General features: G+C 47.5%; 1 protein-coding gene across 8 annotated transcripts in view; it reads right to left on the reverse strand.

Annotated features, from left to right (window-relative positions):
• Positions 1 to 1,377: 1,377 nt before the first annotated feature.
• LOC121707221 (alpha-2-macroglobulin-like protein 1) overlaps positions 1,378 to 17,080 on the reverse strand; it is a 39,733-nt gene continuing 24,030 nt past the window's right edge. For all 8 annotated transcript variants that reach the window (XM_042089602.1, XM_042089598.1, XM_042089597.1 and 5 more), the window contains exons 19-37: positions 16,748 to 16,880; positions 16,378 to 16,603; positions 15,726 to 15,852; positions 15,460 to 15,581; positions 15,328 to 15,379; positions 15,034 to 15,117; positions 14,745 to 14,921; positions 13,973 to 14,048; positions 10,299 to 10,455; positions 4,757 to 4,834; positions 4,434 to 4,584; positions 3,538 to 3,728; positions 3,057 to 3,272; positions 2,833 to 2,969; positions 2,558 to 2,639; positions 1,945 to 2,013; positions 1,739 to 1,844; positions 1,590 to 1,628; positions 1,378 to 1,489 (exon numbers count right to left, since the gene is read on the reverse strand). In XM_042089602.1, the coding sequence (XP_041945536.1) occupies positions 1,458 to 1,489; positions 1,590 to 1,628; positions 1,739 to 1,844; positions 1,945 to 2,013; positions 2,558 to 2,639; positions 2,833 to 2,969; positions 3,057 to 3,272; positions 3,538 to 3,728; positions 4,434 to 4,584; positions 4,757 to 4,834; positions 10,299 to 10,455; positions 13,973 to 14,048; positions 14,745 to 14,921; positions 15,034 to 15,117; positions 15,328 to 15,379; positions 15,460 to 15,581; positions 15,726 to 15,852; positions 16,378 to 16,603; positions 16,748 to 16,880 (2,255 nt within the window). In that variant the 3' untranslated portion in view covers positions 1,378 to 1,457. The remainder of the gene's footprint in view (positions 1,490 to 1,589; positions 1,629 to 1,738; positions 1,845 to 1,944; positions 2,014 to 2,557; positions 2,640 to 2,832; positions 2,970 to 3,056; positions 3,273 to 3,537; positions 3,729 to 4,433; positions 4,585 to 4,756; positions 4,835 to 10,298; positions 10,456 to 13,972; positions 14,049 to 14,744; positions 14,922 to 15,033; positions 15,118 to 15,327; positions 15,380 to 15,459; positions 15,582 to 15,725; positions 15,853 to 16,377; positions 16,604 to 16,747; positions 16,881 to 17,080) is intronic.

Consider the following 17,080-nt stretch of genomic DNA (forward strand, 5'->3'; position numbering starts at 1 on the left):
ACCCTTTAGAATGTTCAGGGGACTTCTAGAGATGGAACTGAATAAGAATGTTGTGTCCAGCAGAGGGCCTCAGTAATGTAACTAATGTTGCTACATGAGAATGCTGTGTCCAGCGGAGGGCCTCAGTAATGTAACTAATGTTGCTACATGAGAATGCTGTGTCCAGCTGTGGGTACAGCAGCAAAGCAGTTATTGGATTTCCAACCGAGTCAACCCTGACGAGTCATGGGTGAGGGCCCCAGGATATTCTCTTACAAATAAAGATGTGAACGCACTCATGGGCTCATTAGTATAGAAGGTTAAACATAAAGATCCAGGTTAAAAGGAGTTGTACCAAGTACAATGGGAAGGAGTAGATTTGCTGTTAATGTGTTTCTTCTTAAACCTAGGTACCACAGCTAGAAGAAAATACCAATCACTGCAAACATTGCCAAGTGACGTCAAACCCACTTCTCAGCAGCGTGGCCCACTTGCCCACTTCTCTTCTCAACCACTTCTATTAAGCTCAAGTTGCAAGGCAAATTTAAAATCATAATAAAAACCACCTGTCCGTAGCAGGAGCTGCTACTGATATGTTTTGATACCATCTCAAGTCCCTGATGATCACCGCTTGTGGATATTATGGATCAGGATGCCGTGAAGCCATATATAACAATGTTCCTTGTTTCATAATATTGTTTTCAACCATATTCCTTCATAAAATGACAATGCTGAGCTCTACATCCCTGTTGAAAAAAACCAGCCTGACCAGCTAAAGGTGGTTTGCTGGTTGACCAGCTTGTTAGATAGATACAGTAGATAGAGATAGCTAGATAGATACTTTATTGATCCTCAAGGGGAAATTCAAGACCAGTTAACCAGCTTGTTTGACCACCCTATGATGGTTGACCTGCTAGACCAACAAAACTCTTGCGAAAACATAAATTCGGCTGGTTTTCCCAGCTTATGATGGTAATTCAGCCGGTTTTGTTTGTCGTACCACCTCAAGCTGGTCATTTTAGCTGGTGTTGCTGGTCTATAGTGCTGGTTTAACTGGCCATTCCAGTTTATGTTGGTCATTCTAGCAAACCAGCATGGCCAGCTTGACAGACTGGTCACAAGCATGACCATCTTGCACCAGCTGTATCTCACAAGACAGGCTGGTCACACCAGCATGACCAACTTCCTCAGATGGTCACGCCAGCATATCCAGCTGGTGGCCCAACCAGCAAAGTCCAGCAATAGCTGGAAGAAAACCAGCAAAGACCAGCAGAAGCTGGTTTCTTGCCGTTTTTTTCAGCAGGGATGTACGGTAATACTGTTTTCATTCATATTCTTTCATAAACATATTGTCTTCAACTGACAATCCTCTGAACAGTATGAACATGAGACAAATGCTAGGATTGCAGTATTTATTACAGATATACAATCAAACACATCAGCAAGTTAAAGAGTTGAAATGTCAAAATAATTTCCACTTAATGACCTCTTCCTTCTGCTGTCCCCTGACCTGCACAAGGGGAGGACACACACACACACACACACACACACGTTAAATAGAATATTGGGACCTGTTGTTGTTCTTTAGAGGACTCAGCAGACTAACTGACCTGCACAAGGGGAGGAGTACTCAGCCTCAGCTTGGTCACCTGATTGAGAGAGAGAGATTTCATTGGTCAGGGGCTTACTAGCACTGCTGTATCCATGGCAATGTAATTATACATATATGTAATGCTGGTCTTGGTCTATGGAGTCTTACTGGTCTGGTAGTAGTCATACACCTTGACCCCTGCTGGCTTCAGGTTGGTGACTGGCAAATCCTGTTGGATGGTCAGTTCGTAGTCAACAGGTATATCCTTTCGAACCTGTTTGGAAATCAAAAGAAACACATCACATCAGATGGACAGAGCGCAAGTAGGTGCAGCATGTTTCAGTGAAAACCAGGATTCTTACAGATGGCCTTACCTCTGACAGATACACAAGGATGTGGTCATCTTTCCTGTCAACTCGGTCCACAAACATGCTGCCCTGAAGCTGTTAAAACACAGAACATTATGGATGGTGCACACACACACCAACACAGCGTCCATCAGCAACATTATGGATGGTGCACACAGCCTCCATCAGCAACATTATGGATGGTGCACACACACCAACACAGCTTCCATCAGCAACATTATGGATGGTGCACACACACACACACACACACAGCTTCCATCAGCAACATTATGGATGGTGCACACACACCAACACAGCCTCCATCAGCAACATTATGGATGGTGCACACACACACACACACGCACACCAACACAGCTTCCATCAGCAACATTATGGATGGTGCGCACACACACACACCAACACAGCCTCCATCAGCAACATTATGGATGGTGCGCGCACACACACACACACACACAGCTTCCATCAGCAACATTATGGATGGTGCACACACACACACACGCCCACCAACACAGCTTCCATCAGCAACATTATGGATGGTGCACACACACACAACACAGCCTCCATCAGCAACATTATGGATGGTGCACACAGAGCAACAGATGTAGGAGGGACAACTTACTTTTTCAGCGTCAGCAGTGAAGCCAGATAAGATTTTCACATCTATTATCACCATGTTCGTGCTCTGCAGTGGTCCGTTATATCTGCACAAGAAAGGAGGAATAACTATTAGAACGGATGTGTATCTGCACAAGAAAGGAGGAATAACTATTAGAACGGATGCGGTCAGACTAGTTCAGTCAAAGAGAGCAGAAGCAGGCGCTGCATGGAGCTCCATACTGTACTGTGAAGGCCTGCTGCCCACACACACACACACACACACACACACACACATACTGGACTGTGATGTGGAGGCTGAAGGCCTGTTGCCCATCGGCCTTGTTGCACTGTCCCTCAGTCAGAGGCTTGGCTTGAGTCTTAATGCTCAGGGTTGAATGTTTACTGGGAGTGGGGATGTTGTAGAAGAGAGCGACCTGTTGAAGAGGGCGAGAGATGTGAAGAAATGTCACGGACAGAGTATCCATCATCAATAGTTTAGAAACAAGTTCTTTTCCACTGACCCCCACAGAAGCGCATGCAGAGCCCTTCACGTCCACGCTGTACTTCCCAGGAACGTGGCGCAGCGCCCTCTCCTGGTACAGCAGTGTGTTGTGCTGGTTCACATCAAACTGGTGTGTGTCGCCCCCTGCTGACCGCACGGTCACTGTGCCGGAGCCATGTGGGCTGAAGACCTTGGTGGCATACAGAGCCAGAGCCTGCAGTGCCACCACCGTGTCCTGAGAGAACACACACCCAGCCGTCAGCACACACACACACACACACACACCCAGCAGTCAGCACACACACACAGCAGTCAGCACACACACACACACACACACAGCCGTCAGCACACACACACACACACACAGCAGTCAGCACACACACACACACACACCCAGCCGTCAGCACACACACACACACACACACCCAGCCGTCAGCACACACACACACACACACACACACACACACAAACAGCTTAGAAAGGAAAGGTGTGTGGAGCACCTGTGTGGAAGAGAAGCCTCCATACGGATTCTGCTGCTTCACCAGCCAGTTGACGATCCTGGAAGCATAGCCCAGGTCTGCAGCCGTCAGGGCGGGTTTGGTGAGAACAGCTAACAGCACATAAGCACTCGTCTCCACTGCCAGGGAATCAGCTTGCTCTGATGAGGACTGAGACCAGTGCAGGAGACTCCCTGAGAAGACATGAGCCGTAGGAGATAGACATTCAATTCAAGTTTATTTATATAGCACATTTCATATGCATACACAGACTCCAATGTGCTTTTAGAAAACATTATCAAATAGACATTAAAACACATTAATAGTAAAATAAAAAAATGGTACTAGAAATAAGAATTTCTGATAAAAGTAATAAAAATGAAAGTCGCCACACCAACTTGGAAAGACCTTCAATTTTAACCAAAAGCTGAGGCAAATAAATATGTTTTCAGTCTGTTTTTAAAAGAGTTCACTGATTGGGAAGATTTCAGTTCAGAAGGTAGGGAGTTCCAGAGAGTAGGGGCATAGTGACTAAAAGCACCATGAGCGGAACTAGTATTTATTCTCGGGATTCTCGGGGAGACCTTTGCTTGAGGACCGTAGGCATCTGGCTGGAGTATATGCAGTGATCATATCAGAGATATATGATGGGGCTAAGCCATTCAATGATTTAAAAACAATAAGAAGTATTTTAAAATCAATTCTTTGTTTTACTGGGAGCCAGTGTAGTGATTTTAGTACTGGCGATATGTGATCATATCTTCTCGTTGAAGACATGAGCCGTATGAGATAAACATGAGCCGTATGAGATAAAGACATGAGCCGTAGGAGATAAAGGCAGCAGATGCACGTGTTTGCTCATCTATGTCGGTTCTGGCACACTGCACAACGTGTCCTACCAGCAGAGGTCGCTACGCTGTCCAAGTGTTTCAGCAGCTCAGCTCGGAGGTCTGCTTCCCCAGCGAGGCTGAAGGTGTAGGCCAGCAGAGCGGTGGTGTAGGTGTTGGAGCGGTCACTGGCGGAGGACTTCAGGAACCTCATGGTTTCTTGCTGAAGTAATAAAAATAGATTATTTTTTAAACATTCTGGTCAAAGGTTATATTTCTCATGAGCGGTACAAAAGGGGTATGACTTTCTAGTCATGTTCAGACAGCTATGGAAAAGATAAAGCATCTCAATGAAACCTTTGATAGAGGAGATGGTTTGAGACAGATTTACCTACCGTAACAGTGCTCATATTCAGCTCAAGCATTGATGCAGCGATGTAAGCTGTTATTGTTACATCATCGCTTACACCCCCCTATAAAACAATGAAAAACTCATCAACACTGAAAACGATGGTTACGTATGTAACCGCGGTTCTATGAATTTTGGATTTCCATCACATGCACGTGCAGGTCGAGTGTTTATCAACAAAGTCACTCGTGACATGGGGTGACGCATGACCCCCGTCCCGGTACTTAAGGTGCGCTCACCCCGGAAGTGACCTCTTGGCAATCTTCTCGTTCGCCTTCCGAGTGACTGGCGGTCATCCGAAATTCATAGAACCGCGGTTACATACGTAACAATTATTCTATTTCATTTCTACTGACCGCCAGAGGCGGTGCTTTCAGCACCTGGATGACAAATTCCAACAGGGTCACGAAGAAGATCTACATACCCTTTTAATGGCTTGAGAGGGTGGCTGTGGCTATTGACCCTATAAAACCTTGCAAATGTGCAAGTCGATGCCCATGAGGCCGCCATGCATATGTCGGAAAGTGGGACTCCGCGTAGTACTGACCATGACCCAGCTACACTCAGAGTTGAGTGACCACGAACGCGAGGTGGAACCGGTAAGCCACTATCAGAGTAGGCATAGCTGATGGCCTCCACGATCCACTTGGATAGCCGTTGCTTGGACAAAGCCAGGCCCCGCGCATGTCCAGTGTGGCAGATGAATAATGAATGTGACTGCTGGAGGGCAGCGGTCTGTTCGATATAGGCTTTCAATACTCGGACTGGGCATAGAAGAATGTCACCTTGCCCCGGTTCCTCTCCCTGGGCTGGGGGCTCGAATGCTCCCAGACTGAGCGGCTGGTTAGCATACGTTGCAGAGAAGGTTTTAGGTAAAAATGCCGGGTTCGGCCACAGGGTCACCCCTGTGCCATCGGAAGTCCATTGTAGGCACTCCCGGCTGACAGACAGCGCGTGTAGCTCTCCCACTCTCTTCGCCAATGACATGGCTAGGAGAAAAGCAGTCTTCAAAGACAACCATTTTAATCCCGACCTCCCCAGAGGTTCAAAAGGGTGCCGACAGTGCATTCAGCACCAGCGGCAAGTCCCAGGAAGGTATCATCCTTCTTTGAGGGGGCCTCAGTCGCTGAGCACCCTTGAGAAAACGGGTCACCAGACTATGGGATCCCACTGTAACTCCCTCTACCTTGTTATGCCTAGCTGATATTGCAGCTACATACACCTTGATAGTGGATGCCGCCAGTCCGTCATCAAACCGCGATTGTAGAAAACTGAGGATAGCTCCTGTCCATGTTCTTGGCACCATTGTATAAAAAGCTTCCACCTATTAGCGTAAAGCGCATTAGTGGAAGGTGCCCGTGAGTTGTGGATAGTCTGTACCACTGCAGGGTCACATGCCCCTAGCAGTGGTTCAGGCCCTTCAGAGGCCACACCCAAAGTTGCAATCGTGCTGGGTTCGGATGCCAGATCCGGCCACCCAGCTGAGAGAGGAGGTCTATGCGCACAGGGAGACGCCAAGGCTGTCCGTCCAGTAGGCTGCATAGCACCGGGAACCAGACTCTCCCTGGCCACCTGGGGGCTACAAGCAGCACTTGGTGGCCCTCCCAGAGAATCCTCTCTAGAGTGGGTAGTATGAGCGGGAGTGGGGGGAATGCATATAGGAGCTGCTGGGGCCACCCATGCGGCAGCGCATCCTGGCCCAAGGGGCTTGTTGACTCCCTGAGTGAGAACCAGAGGGGGCAGTGTGTTGTGGCTTGAGAGGCGAAAAGATCCACCTCCGCTCTGCCATATTGGTGCCAGATGGCGTGCACCACTTCTAGGTTCAGCCTCCATTCCCCTGGATCGGGGTGTTGCCTGGACAAGAAGTCCACTGTGACATTCCGTGTGCCTGGGATGTGCATTGCCCTCAGGCTCAATAGCCGAGGGTAGGCCCATGAGAGTAGCTGCTGAATCAGCCTCAGGGATGCTAGAGACCTTGTGCTCCCCTGGTGGTTGATATGGTAAACCACTGACATGTTGTCTGTCCTTATAAGGACATGTCTCCCTGCTAAGACTGGCAGGAAATGCTCGAGAGCAAGAGCGACTGCCTGTAGCTCCAACAAATTTATGTTTTGTTCCCTCTGTCAAGGGTCCCATGTGCCTTGGGCAGTTCTGCACTGCCAAACAGCCCCCCATCCGGCCAGGGATGCGTCGGTCTCTACCACTTCTCTGCGAGAAGGTATGATCCCTAAACGAACCCCGGCAGTCAGGAACGAATGCTTCTTCCATGGCTGTAACCCTTTTAGGCAACTGGTGGTAACGGTCACCAGTCTGTGCCTGTGGTGCTTTGGATGAAACCCTAGCCTGTTCATCCATATTTGGAGAGGCCTCAAAGAAAAGAAGGCCCAGGGGGACTACGGAAGAAGCTGCTGTAAGCATGCCCAACAGCGCCTGGAAGGACCTGAGCGTCAGAGCTCAGCCTCTCCTGAATCACACTATGCAGAGGAGAATCTCGCCTACCCTCCTCTGAGATGGGGTTGCCCTCATTGTCTGCGAGTCCAGTTTCGATTCCAATGAACACCGTCTGCTGGCTGGGGATTAGGGAGCTCTTCCCGAAATTCACAGTTAGCCCTAGCCTGGTGACATGAGCGACTAGCAGGGCTGAGTCCCTTAATGCCTCTGGCTTCTCTGTTCCCAGACAAGGGCAATCATTTAGGTAAAGAAGGATGCGCATACCTCTGCCTTGAAGCGGAGCCAGGGCTGCCGCAGCAAATCTTGTTAAGGTCCGGGGGGCCAGAGAGATTCCGATGGCAGGACCCGGAACTGGTAAGACCTCCCCTCGAAAGCGAAGCGGAGGAATTGCCTGTGGTGAAGTGCAATTGGAATATGAAAATATGCATCTTTCAGGTCTATGGTTGTAAACCAGACGTCTTGCTTGACGCTTTGTAATACCTCTGCTGTGTGAAGCATATGGAATTTGAATACCTTTAGATGGCTGTTCAACAGCCTTAGATCCAGTATGGGGCGAAGTCCACCCCCCTTCTTTGGAATTAAAAAATATGTGTATAGAACCCACAGTCTTGTGATGGTGACCCTAGTTGCTGGAGGGCCCCCTTTTCCAGGAGGGCCCGAACCTCCTGGCGTAGGGCCAGAGCCTTGCCCTGGTCCTTCAGTCATTTTGACCCCTTGAAACCTCGGCGGTCGGTGCTTGAACTGGATGGTGTACCCTTTTGACAGGGTTGACACTACCCCAGGGGTCTGCTGTATTCACTTCCCAGTAATTGAGCTGTTCTCTGGTGAAACGTCCGACCGCCGGCCTGTAGACGTCACTGTCTACCTCCTCGCCCCCTCCTATTCCGAAAGGGGCAATATTCAGGCGTGCGCCGTTCCCTGTGAGGGTTGGTTCTCAGCAGGCCGGCGAAACCGCTCTGGCCTTGTTGACCCCTGTGCAAAGGTCCGCCTTATTGGCTGAAGAGTATCACCCGCCGTAGCGGGCCTCTGTCCCCGAACGGATACACGGCGCAGGCTAGCAAACTGCTGCCTGGTTTGCGTTACCTGTAGGCTGCGTTCGAGCGTTTGCTGTGCGGCAGGCCCAAAGAGTTGTCCAGGAACCACCGTGAGACAACAAAGGGCTTTCCTGCAGGGCTCAGACAATGGTGACTGAGCCAGCCATATCTGTCGCCGTGTCAGGGTCAGGGACGACATTAGTCTCCCCAGTTCCCTTGTCATGTACCCAAATGCTTTCAGTGAGGCCTCACTCAGCACTTCTGCCGACTGGTCTGCTCCAGAGGACTGGAGGGTCTGTGACAGGGACAGTATAAGGTGCGACATTGAGTTGCCTATGCGCGCAACCCGCGCCGGTGAGTCATAGCTCTTCCCAATAAGCTCGTCAGTCAGGCGACACTGTGGCCGGGGACAACGTGCATCTGGCCTTAATGCCTCATCAGGTGAAAGGATAAGGGCGGCAAGTGCCGGCCCTATAAACGGCATGCGGTCCAGCCCATGACTGGCTGCATCCTGCATACTAGCCAGGGTTCTGCAGTCGCTGGGGAGATGGGAGAAACGTCTGGGGTCAGCCCAGCATCTCTGTAACTCCTCAATGAAAGGAGCTGAAGGAGGCACGCTAAAAGATGCAGTAGAAGGGGCCTACCTGCGCTGGTGCTGCATCTAAGCCCAGGCGTGCCAGCGCTATCTTCACAGCGGGTTTGATCGCTGATGTGTGGCTAGCAACTGAGCCCTTCTGTGAGCTGTGTCCAGAAGCATCCTGGGTGTACGAGCCATAAGACTCTACATCTCCCAGATCATCCGCCCACTCATCAACCGTCGATGTGCTCTCTATCAGAGCCTCGGAGAGCCCATCCTCCTCTCGGGCACCCCCAGCTGGGGACAGCACAGGGGGCTGCTCTGATGAAGACCTTGAAGCGGCTGCTGCGTGATCGCCAGCAGGCTGTGCTCCCCTTGTAGATTAAGGAGCATCGCTTTAATCTGAGTGAACTCCGAAGCCATGTCTTCTACCTTCTGGTTTAAAGGATCTGGCGTAGGGAGTTTAAGCCTCCTCTTAGCAGAGGCCTCCCGTGTGTCTGCTCTGCGTTTCTGCTTTTGGGGATCCCATGCGGCTCCTTGCAGGGGGTGGTTGGGAGTTTAACCCCCATTCTAGTTGGGCTAGCCTAGCAGTCCTTGCAGCTACGCTCAGGCAACTGCAATTCATGCAAGCCTGGTCTGTCAAACCCTGCCTTAAGTGTTCCATGCCCAGACAGCTTGGACACTTATCGTGGCCATCCTCCAGTTCATCAGGGAGGCTAATCAAACGCAACAAATCAGGGAGGCTATCAAACGCAGTAGGCTAAACAAATATGCGCAAATAAGGAGCGAACACGCGCTCACCTCGCCACCTTAGTTTAGAAATAAGAAACAGAAGAGAGCGTTTGAAAACGCGAACAAACAATCTCATAAACGTGAAATTAGCACTTCCAATACAAAAGCGGAATTCGCTTGAATTCTAACTCACTTAGGAAGATGTTGCGGAAAACACAAGATCCGTCATTAACTCAAGAAGCCCGCGAGACCGCGAAAGCATTTCAATAAACAAAAATGTATTTAAGGCACCCTGAATCGCTAGAAGGCGAAAAAAACACCCAAACGATTCCACATAGGCCTAGTTGCCACAGTAGAGCGAGCTCACTCGTAACGGTATTAATAAAGAAAAGTGTACTTACCGATCATAATAGAAAGTCACGTAGACAAATCGCAGTCTTATAAGAGGGCGAGAAAATCGCAGCTCCAACTGTACGGTTTGAAAAGATTCCAGCGTTCGTCCACGAAAATATGCCAACACTCTAAACAACCTGCTTCCACACGAGAAGATTTCAAGAGGTCACTTCCGGGGTGAGCACACCTTAAGTACCAGGACGGGGTCATGCGTCACCCCATGTCACGAGTGGCTTTGTTGATATAAACACTCGACCTGCACGTGCATGTGATTGAAATCCAGGTGCTGAAAGCAGTAGAAATGAAATAGAATTCAGCATCCAGTATCATACAGGTCAGACCTTCATTCTGTTGTTGAAGAGTTTCCCCTGCATATTGAAAACACCATCTGGTCGAAGGTTTCCTCCAAGCCAAGTGCTCGCATCCGTTATAACTTTTGGATCAATGTAGACAAAGGACTTTGCTTTTCCAAACGACCTCAACACAAATGCAGTGAGCCTGGGAGAAGAGATGGACACAACGCTGAGTTTGCTTCTGTCCAGAGGTAAGAGCTGTGGTCTAAGGTTAGGAGCATTGTATGCAAGTCATTTTCATTTCTATAGCACATTACATTCCAAAGTGCTTCACAGTTAAAAAAGACAGAGTTTAAAAGATGATTCAAGCATCAACTACAGCCGACACCTCCAGACAAAAACCAAAACGAGAGAAACAGACATATAAATATACAGACAAAATACAAGTGGCATCAAATCCATAGTTCCACAGGCTCAGTGGCTGTTAAAAGCAAGTCTGAAGAGATGTTTTTTTTTAAAAAAAAATTTAGATATTATATAATACATTTTTTTTAAATATATTTTTGGTCTTTTTATGCGTTTAATGATAGGACGGTGGAGAGTGACAGGAAGTGAATGGGAGAGAGAGTCGGGGTGGGATCCGGAAAGGACCACGAGGCGGGAATCGGACCCGGGCCGCCGCCGTACGGTGCAGGTGCCCCAGCTGGGGCTGAAGAGATGGGTTTTTAGTAGGGATTTAAAAACAGTCACAGGTGATGCCGATTAGAGTTCCGGTGGTAAGCTGTTCCAGAGGCGTTGCATGGATACTGAAAGCACTAATCTAATATTACTATTACTAATATAATACTAAGCAATTTAAAGCAATTCTAAGCAATATTACTATTACTAATATAATACTAAGCAATAATCTACAAGCCAAATTGTCACCTTAGAAAACGTAAATCCCAAAGATCTAAGAGCAACGGCAATGTCACTCATAGAACATTTATTGTAAAAGATAATGCAACACCGACAGTGCAACAAGGAACAAGCTTGGTAATGTCAATACACATAAACCTAAAACTAAAAGGATCAGTGGGATTAATTGCCTAAATAACACAGGTTTAGCATCCAAGTTATACTTCAGCCTTAGGCTACTTGATATGAAGCATATTCAAATTGCTCACGTTTTTGCTCTCCGTAACACTCATGTTTCCGCAAAATTCCACACCATCTTAAATTCCAAAATCAATGTTTACTCACTGGAACCACCACATGGATGTTCTTGCTCTACATTATTAGTATCTAGTTGTTTTGTAGGAATAGTACGCTTGTACAGTAGGCCCTAGGCTATGACATTCAGTTTCCTTTCTAAAATATTTAGCAACTCCATCCCTAACGAACTTACTATGGCCAATATCTTTGAAATGTAACGGTCTTGGTTTCATTCCGAAGACATGAAATCTAGGGATGTCCCGATCCGATATTTGGATCGGATCGGCCGCCGATATTAGCAAAAAATATGGGATCGGCCCGATCCGGACTCCCGATACAGTTTGTTTTCAAAACTCCGGTCCGTGTTTTCCAGCGCACCGATGTAGGTAATCCATTCCAGTTTTTCAGCTTTTCCCCCCAAATCCGGTCCGCGTTTTTCAGCACACCTAGCGACCTGTCCAGCATCCCACTTGTCTGTGCATGTCCAACTAAGAATTTAAAGTTATCGAGCAAACATTTCATGTCAGTTGAATTAATATAGCCTAAATGTTAACCGCGACCGCGAGTGTCCGCGAGACCCTCTTACTATTAAGGCTCTTATGCATGTTGCTGCTGACAACATTCGTTAGACAGGCAAAGCTATCTCCGCGATTTAAGATTGTTGTGTAATGTATAGGCACAGCACGCACTTTAATTTTCCTATTAAAGTCTAACAAACGCATTTCATTTCAAAAAGCAACCTGGTCAATCGCTAACAACTAAGTGCACCTAGGCCTACAACTCTACACATCCAAAAGGGCAGAAGCTTCCAGTAGGCCATCATAACTTTTTTTACCGTTTAGTCTGTGCATCAGCGCAGCCTACGACGATGTGAATTAGTGGCAGCTGTTGTCGCGGTAAACTTAAGCTCCTGTCTCTAAATAGTGTAGATAGGCCTACTTGCTATGTTGCTTGATTTTCTGTAATAAAAAATGTAGCCTAGGTTACTTCAGCAAACACAGACCAGTTGTGGCATCAGTTTCGCTTTTAAAACGCAACAGTGAGAGGCTTTTTAGCGCAGTCTCACTTATCATTGATGAGCACAGGAGCAGGCTGACACCTGAGCATGTTGAAATGATCACCTTTGTGAAGAAGAATCTCCCCATCATGCTCAGACTGCAGCCAGGGCAAACAGTAGAAATTGGAGTATGGAGATGGAGCAGTAAAGTGTGGAGGAGATAGCAATACTGTAGAAGGCGTGACAGTTATTTGGGTTGTTATAGCCAATGCAGTGTGTGTGGTAATTTGACTATTTTCTACTCAGGTTTTGTGTGTGTTGCTTTTATATGTAATTTTATATTGTTTACAATATTGTTTACACTGATGGCTTTTTTAAGCCTTGGTTTACACTCTTGAGCAGAGCACTGATGCCAATTCAGTTTGTGTGGTTAATTGACTATTTATTATTTTGTATTTATTTAACCCTGTTAAGAATAAACAGGTCAGCTTCTCATTACCAACCACTGTGGATTATTCAAACTAACCTAATTAAGTTGGCTAGTTGTTCTTAAGAGTAAAACCCTTTTCAACATGAGCATAACAACAAAATAAGTAAATATCTTTAATCTTTAATACATGCTTGGATCGGCCGGTATCGATATCGGCCGATGCTAAAAGCTACAATATTGGTATCGGATCGGAAGTGCAAAAAGCTGGATCGGCACATCCCTAATGAAATCTGGGTGAATTTGGGCCTCAGACTCTTGGTGTGAGCGGAATCGGAGCGGAACAGAGGGGCTGCTCCGGCCTCCAAATTAAAAAGCGCTCCAACAAAACTCCATCCGCTGCGCTCCTTGCTTTGGCTCGGCAGCTCTGCGTGGGATGCAGATCCTAGTGGTCGTTATTGAGTGGAAAAGTTCAGCATGTTTGTGACATAACCGGGAGCACGCTCATTTAGTGATTTAAAAACAGTCAATGCCACTTTATACTGGATTGTAAATTTAACAGGAAGCCAGTGCAGTACTGGAGTGATGTGTTCCCGTTTCCTTGTCCTGGTAAGCAGTCTAGCGGTTGCGTTTTGTACCAACTCTTGCAAGAGATGATTCATCAACTCCAGTATAAAGGGCAATACAATAATTACAAGGCGATTACAATACTGTCAATCTTAAAAGTGGCGCTTCGGTCCTAATTATGCTTTTAAATGAAAGTTTGACTCGGGTACATTCACAAGACGACCCTAGGTTGCATTTTGGTGAGTTACGCTTTAATGCAGAAACACAATTAGCTTTAAAGCACCTGTTCAGTGCAGAGATCGGGGAGAGGATGCATTTGAGGCCGTAGAGGGGGAGGACCTCCTTGAGTGGCACTGTGATGTTTTAGTAGCCATGTGTTGAATCATGGGAAACGGCGCATTAAACGTTACCGATTTGTGGTCAGAGAATGCAGTATCTATTACATCAACCATGTCCAGATTAAAAGCATGTGATAGAACAACATCAAGAGTCTTGTGGTCTACAGGTGTCTTACTTTGTGAACCAGGATGGACTCACCATGTGTTTCCATCTCCTGTTCCAAACGTGCTGTATGCTCCATTAGGATGCTTATAGTTCAGCTGCCTCTGGTATCCTGTTGATTAGAACCATATTACTCATTATTATGTTCCAAATCACCAGCCACTGTATTAGGCACATGTGTTCAACTGCTCATTAACAGATATCTATTCAGCCCATCACATGGCAGCAACTCAATGCATTTAGGCATGTAGACGTGATCGAGAGCACTGCTAAAGATCAGGGGCGTGTCCAGGGGTGTGGCCACAGGGAGGCACTGCTTCAAAAGAATGAAGTTGGCTTTAATAATATCAAATCAATAAAATAATCAATTATCAACAAATTTGATATAGAGGTAAACAGTGAAGAATACGAAATGTGACACATGGTCATAATATATTTCTAGAGAGCTTTGTCTTCTGTCATACTTTGGATGTTGTAGGTATTGTTGTACCATGTAGTGTGTGTGTGTGTGTGTGTGTGTGTCCATACTTTTGACTGGTAGATATAAGTATGTATACTCTTTTGATCCCGTGAGGTAGTGGTAGTGTATGCTATAAAGAATTAAGGCAATTCTGAAGGCAAAAGGGGTTCAACCCGGTGCTACAAAGGTAAATGGGAAATAGTCATTAGTCATGCCTACCACACAGAACTCAAAAGTTAGAGGTGCCATCTTGTTCAGGGGTTTACTATCCAGGATGGATACATAATAATGAACATAGACATGTGCCCTCTACTGCCCTCTACTGTCAAAAGGAAGAGAACATCTCACCGCTTTTGAGGAAGTTGGTGGCCTTCTCCTTAATGTCTGCAGTGAGCTGGCCAGTGTTCTGCAGGTACTGCAGAATGTAGATATTTGGGGAGAGGACGGCCATATTTTGCTCCCCACAACCATAAGGCATCTGCAGGAGGCTGTCGATGTTCTTCAGAGCACGACCTAAGATGTCTCCTGCAGGAGGCATGGAGTGTTGGACAAACATGGTTAGGGTTTCAGCAGTCAGTCAGCCAATGTAAGGCTCTGCTGTGCATATGAAGCGTGTGTTGTATGTGACTGTTGGTACCTAGCACAGACACAGAGGCTCTGGCTGATCCCTTAACTACATCCCCTGGGAGTGTCAGCTCCACCTCCTCCGTCAGGGCGCCCCCTGTGGACACAACATGGAACTGAGTTGGGGGCCAAGCAGGCCAATGGCCAGTGGTCTAATATGAATAAAGGTCTGGGCAAAATACATGGACATAACAGTGCATGCAAGAATAGCATCAGGTTCCTTTTAACACAAGAATCTATTAATACATTCCATAGAGTATGCATAAGGACAACACGTGAACTATAGACACAGAAGATTGGAGCTCACCCTTTGGACATAAGAGCCAGCTGAAACTTCTTGCCTTCTCGGTTCCTTCCGCCTTACAAAAGAGAAGTTACAGATGTTAGAAGTGTGATTTTAGCTCTAGAGGTTCTTGTGCAGGACTACTGGCATGCCTACCTTGACCTTGAGGGAGCGAGTGACTGCGTCTACGCGGCCTCTCTCTGGGACGGTCACCACTTCATTGCCACACAGAGTCCGAGACGGCTCAGCGGCCGCACTCACAGTCACGCTCATCTCTCCTGCAGGCAAGTTTCCCCAGGTCAGCTTCAGCAGTGTCCACTACTACAGTGTCTCTACGCTCTCAGCATTACTCACAGAGTACAGAGGGTCCCAGTGTCTAATAAAGTTACCCACTTTCCTTTAACTCTCTCAGCGTTACTCACCGAGTACAGAGGGCACTAGCGTCCATTTGAAGGTTTTTCTCCCATCTGCACACAGACAGGAGGAGTACTGGCCATCAGAGGAGGGGGTCAGAGTGAAGTCTGATGAAGGGGTTGGAGTCACTGTGACCTACCAGAGAGGGACTCGTTTAACACACACACACACGAGATGCAACGGTACACAGTATTTTACAGAGCCATACATACACACATATACCGTGTGTGTGTGTGTGTGTATATATGTGTGTGTATATATACACACACACACACACACACACACACACACACACACAAAAATAAAGAGTTCAGACGACTCAAATCATGGGCACCATGTTTCATACCAACGTCGGATGATTCTACAATGTAACCCTGTGGGGCGAATACGGTATGTTGAAATAAAAAGCTAGAGAGGGAATCGAGTTTTTCACACACACACACACACACACAGCTAATTAAGTAATTCAATCAGAACACACTTTGGCTACCAGAAAGTTCAAAGTCCTTATGCTCAGAGCATGATCTGTTGCTATACCATGATGCACTTGGGCAGGTAGTTGAAAAATGTTGCAATATCATGATGCACTTGGGCAGGTAGTTGAAAACTGTTGCAATACCATGATGCACTGGGGCAGGTAGTTGAAAACTGTTGTAATACCATGATGCACTTGGGCAGGTAGTTGAAAACTGTTGCTTTGAGCTCAAAGGTCTCTCCACGGATGATGGAGTAGGGCAGGGAGAGCTCGAGGAAGAAGGGCTGGAACACTGTGAGCTGAACTGGTGGGGCCAGACCGAAGCCCTGGGGGGACAGGCAGAACGCCTCCATCTCCCAGGTGGTGATGGTGTCAGGGACAGTGAGAGGGACTTGTGTTTCTCCAGACCCCCTGTGAAGAGCAACGTTAGAGCAACGTTAGAGCAACGTTAGAGCAACGTTAGAGCAACGGTGATGGGGCTGGATATGGGGAGCTGGTTATGGGGCTGGAGACTAGTGCTGGAAACAGGATCCCTGATTCTACATGGCCACTTACCCGACCTCTGCCAGGTCCCAGATCCACGTCTCAGGGAAGATTGTACGAACAGTCACACCAACACTTTCCGGCACTGGAGCATCTGGTGCAGCATTTCCAGCAACTCCAAAGGCCACCTTGCGATACGGATACCCTATCAAGCAGAAACAAACTCGTACAACATGTGCAGTATGCAGTATGCAGTACCTGCCCTCTCTGCTCCCCCCCCCCCCCCAGTCTCTCCCCCTCCCCCCCCACGTCAGGGCACCGGTGCACATCACGATTAACCCCCCATGTCAGCAGCAGAGGCTTGAGGTGATAGTCTGCCTGCATCTGTGGACATGAAAGGTAGAG

This window comes from Alosa sapidissima, chromosome 4 (genome assembly GCF_018492685.1).
Source record: "Alosa sapidissima isolate fAloSap1 chromosome 4, fAloSap1.pri, whole genome shotgun sequence".
Lineage (NCBI taxonomy): Eukaryota > Metazoa > Chordata > Actinopteri > Clupeiformes > Clupeidae > Alosa > Alosa sapidissima.